General features: G+C 34.9%; 1 protein-coding gene across 1 annotated transcript in view; it reads right to left on the reverse strand.

The window, feature by feature from the left end:
• Positions 1–2,494: 2,494 nt before the first annotated feature.
• Positions 2,495–4,755, reverse strand: part of LOC134476312 (uncharacterized) — a 27,192-nt gene continuing 24,931 nt past the window's right edge. The window contains exon 4 of the mRNA XM_063249746.1: positions 2,495–4,649. Within this exon, the coding sequence (XP_063105816.1) occupies positions 4,620–4,649 (30 nt within the window). The 3' untranslated portion in view covers positions 2,495–4,619. The remainder of the gene's footprint in view (positions 4,650–4,755) is intronic.

Consider the following 4,755-nt stretch of genomic DNA (forward strand, 5'->3'; position numbering starts at 1 on the left):
TCTGAAGATGAGAATGCTCTTACTGGGCCAGGGTCATCAAGGGAGGCCTCAGGGAAAGGTAGCATTTGAAATAGGCCTTAAAAAAGAATTGGACAAGAACATAAAAGGAGAATAAAATGGAATGAAGAGTTGCAAGGCTGGCAAGCTTGGAGTAAAAAGGAGGGCATTGGGTGATAAAGCTAAGTAGGTACCATGGCACCAGGTATGATTTAGTTGACTGCTTGTATGATGGAGTCAGAGTTTAACATGAAATATATTTATAATCTTGATGAGAGAATAAGGGAAGTTTTTTAAAAATAAAGAACATTAATTTGGTGACAGTTACAGGAGAAAAAATAGAGGCAAGGATACAAGTTAGGATTGCTAGAGCAACTCCAGAGTGGTCCGGACAAAGGGGTACAAGGACCAGAAAGAGGAAGGGGAAACTTCCAGACAGAGAAGAACCAAATATCTGCTTCATGTTAAGGTATATCCACAGTTCATTTCTGGGACAGTTCATCTATCCTGATGGACTAGGAACAACTTGCCAAAAGGAATAATTACTCAGTGTAGAAAATCAGAACAGATTCCTATTCTTCAAGTTATTTAATTTTTTTTGCAATGTTGGGAATCCAACTCAGGGCCTTGCACATAATCTTTACACTGAGATGATAGCCAGCTTCTTCAGTTCATCCGTATATATAGCACACAGGTTTTCATGTGGCTGAGTTAAAAATGGTGCATTTTTGACAATGTTGTTAGTCAGGATGTAGTGCTAGATTATGTGTAAAATCCCAGATCAATAGCTAATAATGACCAGCCTGTAAATATAGTTATCTCTCTCAGTATTCACACTAGTAAAGTTAGTGTCAGTACTATAGGAATCAATATTATTTCCATTCTACAATGGAGCAAATTAAAAGAGGTTAAGCTAGTTCCTTATGATCACTTAGTCGCTAAGAGAAAGAACAGAATTTGATTTCAGGTCTTCTGACTTCAAAGCCTGTGCTCTTTCCCCTACATCACTGAATTTTCAGTCAACACAGTGAAGCAGAGATTTGTTCTCTTTTAAGAATTAGAATTAAAGGATCTGAATTTTAGGTGTTTGTTCTTTTTAAAGGATCAGAATTTTAGGATATAGGCTGATGAGTCCTGACATTTCCTTAATGTAACAGGTTAAGTCTTTATTTAAGAGATAGAATAATTTGTGATTTTCTTCCATTGGTGGGCTAGACAGATAATAAAAATGATAGCAAAGGTTATTAAAATTTATATGGAGACAAGCACAGACTAGAATAACTACAAAGTGAATTCTTTAAGCTCCAGCGAAAAGGTGGTGAAATAGCACAATATGAAAGAAAACTCCTTTAGCTTCAGATGCCTAAATATGCCATCAAAAGACTGCTCAATTCTCAAATGCCAGTATTTTCTGACTCCTTCAGAACCTATTCTCAATGTAAAATATCAAAGTCAGCGGGATAGTAGGTGTCCCAAAATGTCTTAATTCAGAGAATTAGTGTTAACTGAGTCTGATTAGCTCCGTTTATCTCTAATTAATTACCTTTATCTAATTAGACACTTTGTTTCCAATAGACATGGAGTCAAGTAGACTAGATTATTAGTGTAGTCATTGTGCCTTTACAAAATCCTGAAATTAATGAAACGTGCAAAAGAATCTGCAGTTTTAATTGCACAGGTGTTGCCTTATGGCAAAGCTTTATCATCTGATTACGCCAAGGGGTTATTAGTGACTTTTTATATAGTGGATGAGCCTATGAAGTATACCTTAGCAACACCTCATTAGTTTAGGGTTGTTACTGTATTATTTATTACATTCAGCCTTCCCCATTATCTAGATTGATTCATGGGCCTATATATTTTTTCCTCTCCTCTGTGCAGAAAAAATAAAATAAACTATCATTATGAAGAGTCCAGATGCAATGTGGAAATATGCAAAATATGTTCATCAGCTATAATTTGACTCTTTATGACAAAAAGCTCTAAAGTTAGATGAGATTAGAAACAAATTTATGATTATCTTCTATGGGAAAAGAACCAATTTAGAATTACTGAGGAGTATGAAAGGATTTGTGTATGTGACCCCTCCACACACAAAATGTTCAACTAACTAAACTGGAATGTTAAGGTATGTGGAATAAAAAGCAAAATTTTTTAATGCTAAAATGTATTTCTACTTATCTTTCTATAGTGGACTAATAAGACATATCCCCTATATATGTTCACCCAAAATATTCATAAAAATCTATTTTAGTTTTTGCTTTTCTAAGGATAGATTTGTTGCCAGATGGAAAAAACTAACAAATTATACAATTGTAGCTTCACTGCAAAAGCAAGATTTCAATGCCTGTTTATAAAAATGAAAAGCCCTTTATTATGATAATGTTAGGTATGTGCAAAAGACTAAAATATCTCAACCTTTATAATTCTTCCCTCCTATTTGGAGATATATTGTTATTCACAATCATAGAGTAATTAAAAGCAAAGCTAGCCACAATCATATTCCAACAAACATGTTTATTGACAACACAGTAACTCTTAAAAAATTTGTCAACATAAATACATCAAATGGATTTTAAAATCATTTCCTTCCCTGACCCTCATCTACCCACAAAATTCCTCTACGGTTATGAGCCATATATGTTGGCTATTCACTTAATGCTGAATCTAAACTAGTGAAATAATGGGTAACTGTTACATAGAGCATGACAACTAATTTGAGTAGTGATAATGAATATTTAATGATCCTTTCAAGCATGAACATATAACTTTTCATGTATGCCTTACCAAAATTATGACCATTAATCTAAAAATTGTTACAGCTGAAATAATAGCTAAGAATTATATATTATAGCTAAATCAGAATATTGCATAAATACTCTGAGGAAACAGATACAGGAGCAGATAGGAAGTCCCAGTCTCTGATTTCCAATCTTCAATCTAAATCCTTTCTTTGAAATGTACATAGGTTGCATGATTAGCAAAGATTTGAATCTGAATATTAAAGCCTATCACTTTTATCAATAAATAAATATAAAAGCCAAGGTCACTTTCACCTCACTACCTCATAATTTTTAAACAAAAATAACATGTACATCAAAATGTGCCCCCATGTAGGGATATTTTTATAATGCTATATCTTAAATTTCATTTTTTTATATATGTGGAGTTTTTCCCAGTATGTTCCTCTACCAGAAACTACAAGGTAACTTTAGAAAAAGAAAAATCTAAATATACTTGATGTACTTTTAAATGCACTCTCTGGATAAAAAGTAATTTTGGTTAAACTTCCATGTTGAATTATCCCTGGTATTTCCATAAGATCTGAATAACTTCATATGCCTGTGATGTTGCAAGTCTGCCTCCCCTCCTGATTGGGTTTTCATTTTTCATTAGAACATCTGAAAACTAGTGCCTCTGCAGTTGCAAATATGCAATCCTATATCGTCTTACTGTTATTACTTGTTTTTAAAAATGTGTTTATAAAATCCAACCTTAGTAATGGAATAACAAAAGAGTAGCAAAAGAAATCTAAAGATTCTCTTCACTGTAACCCTCTTTAGCAGAAACCCAGTGTCCAGCTGAATGGTGCACCAGGCTGGGTACCAAGCTCATCAATACGGTTCTGCCTCTTTATGACTCCAGAATAGAGGTCAAATGTAGAGCATGTTGGGGTACTTTCTCCAACATACATATCAAACACATTTCTAACGCAGCAGATATCTCTGCCTAAAACAAGAGCAAGATCAAGTGAGAAAAGGAATTATATGTCCTTTGTAACATGTAAAATGCTTAAGAAATATTTACTCAAGAGTACTAAACTCTTGATGAATTTCGTTTATTCACTTCACCAAGTGGCATTTAATCAATGTACTCTTTCTGTTTCCTGGGTTATTCCCAAACTTCTATTCAGGGTTCTTCTGATGGTGGATATTTATTAAGCAATGAACACCAATTAATTCTCACTGAGGTTTATTTTGCTGTTACACATGCAAATACTATAGAGTATGTTAATGAACACATTAACAAATATAGAAAAGTTAATGGTCTTCCTTGATGCTGTGTTTTGCATTCCTTGTCACCTGCTCATACCACCTTACCAAACTTCTGCAGAGGAGTTGCAGATAAAATTTCTTAGTAGCCAGTGGCTCTGCACAAATGTGGAACACAGATAGCAAGAAGTAATAAAACACAGTAGAGGCATATACTAGGGGAACAACCGGGGCATAGGAAGTGTTTTTTGTTTTTTAAGGGATGGAAAAGAACCTACTCTGGAGAGTAGGAGAGAAAAAAGCTGTAGTTGGAGGCTTTTTAACATGGAATGTTAATACTGTGCTACAGCTACCTTTATGTATTAAGTTAGAAGAAAAATATGAAGGGTAGGCACCCAGACCGAAGACATGGAACCTAATACGCTCACATTCTTGTTGTTTGTTGTTTGAAAAGTTGTCTGGAGAGCCACGCAGTCTCTTCTTCCTTGTGGCCTGACGTGTCTGCTGCCTTGCTGTCCTCAGCAGCGCCATGGGGTGGTGACTAATTGCCCCCGTAAATCACTGAGCACCACTGTGCTACTCCGTTTATTTTTCTGACAGTAATTTAGTACTTGCTCTTTCCCACACTTGTCATTCCGTGTTTTTCCTCACATTAGAAGCCTGTAGAAAAAGGACAGTAATTAACGGTGCAATACATACTCATGGAAACTCTTTCATCATATTGTGATAATTGTGCTCCTTGTCTGTCAAGGTAACCTCTCAGTTT

The sequence above is a fragment of the Cavia porcellus genome, unplaced genomic scaffold, assembly GCF_034190915.1.
Source record: "Cavia porcellus strain 051 isolate PalLab524CR breed Dunkin Hartley unplaced genomic scaffold, mCavPor4.1 scaffold_1, whole genome shotgun sequence".
Lineage (NCBI taxonomy): Eukaryota > Metazoa > Chordata > Mammalia > Rodentia > Caviidae > Cavia > Cavia porcellus.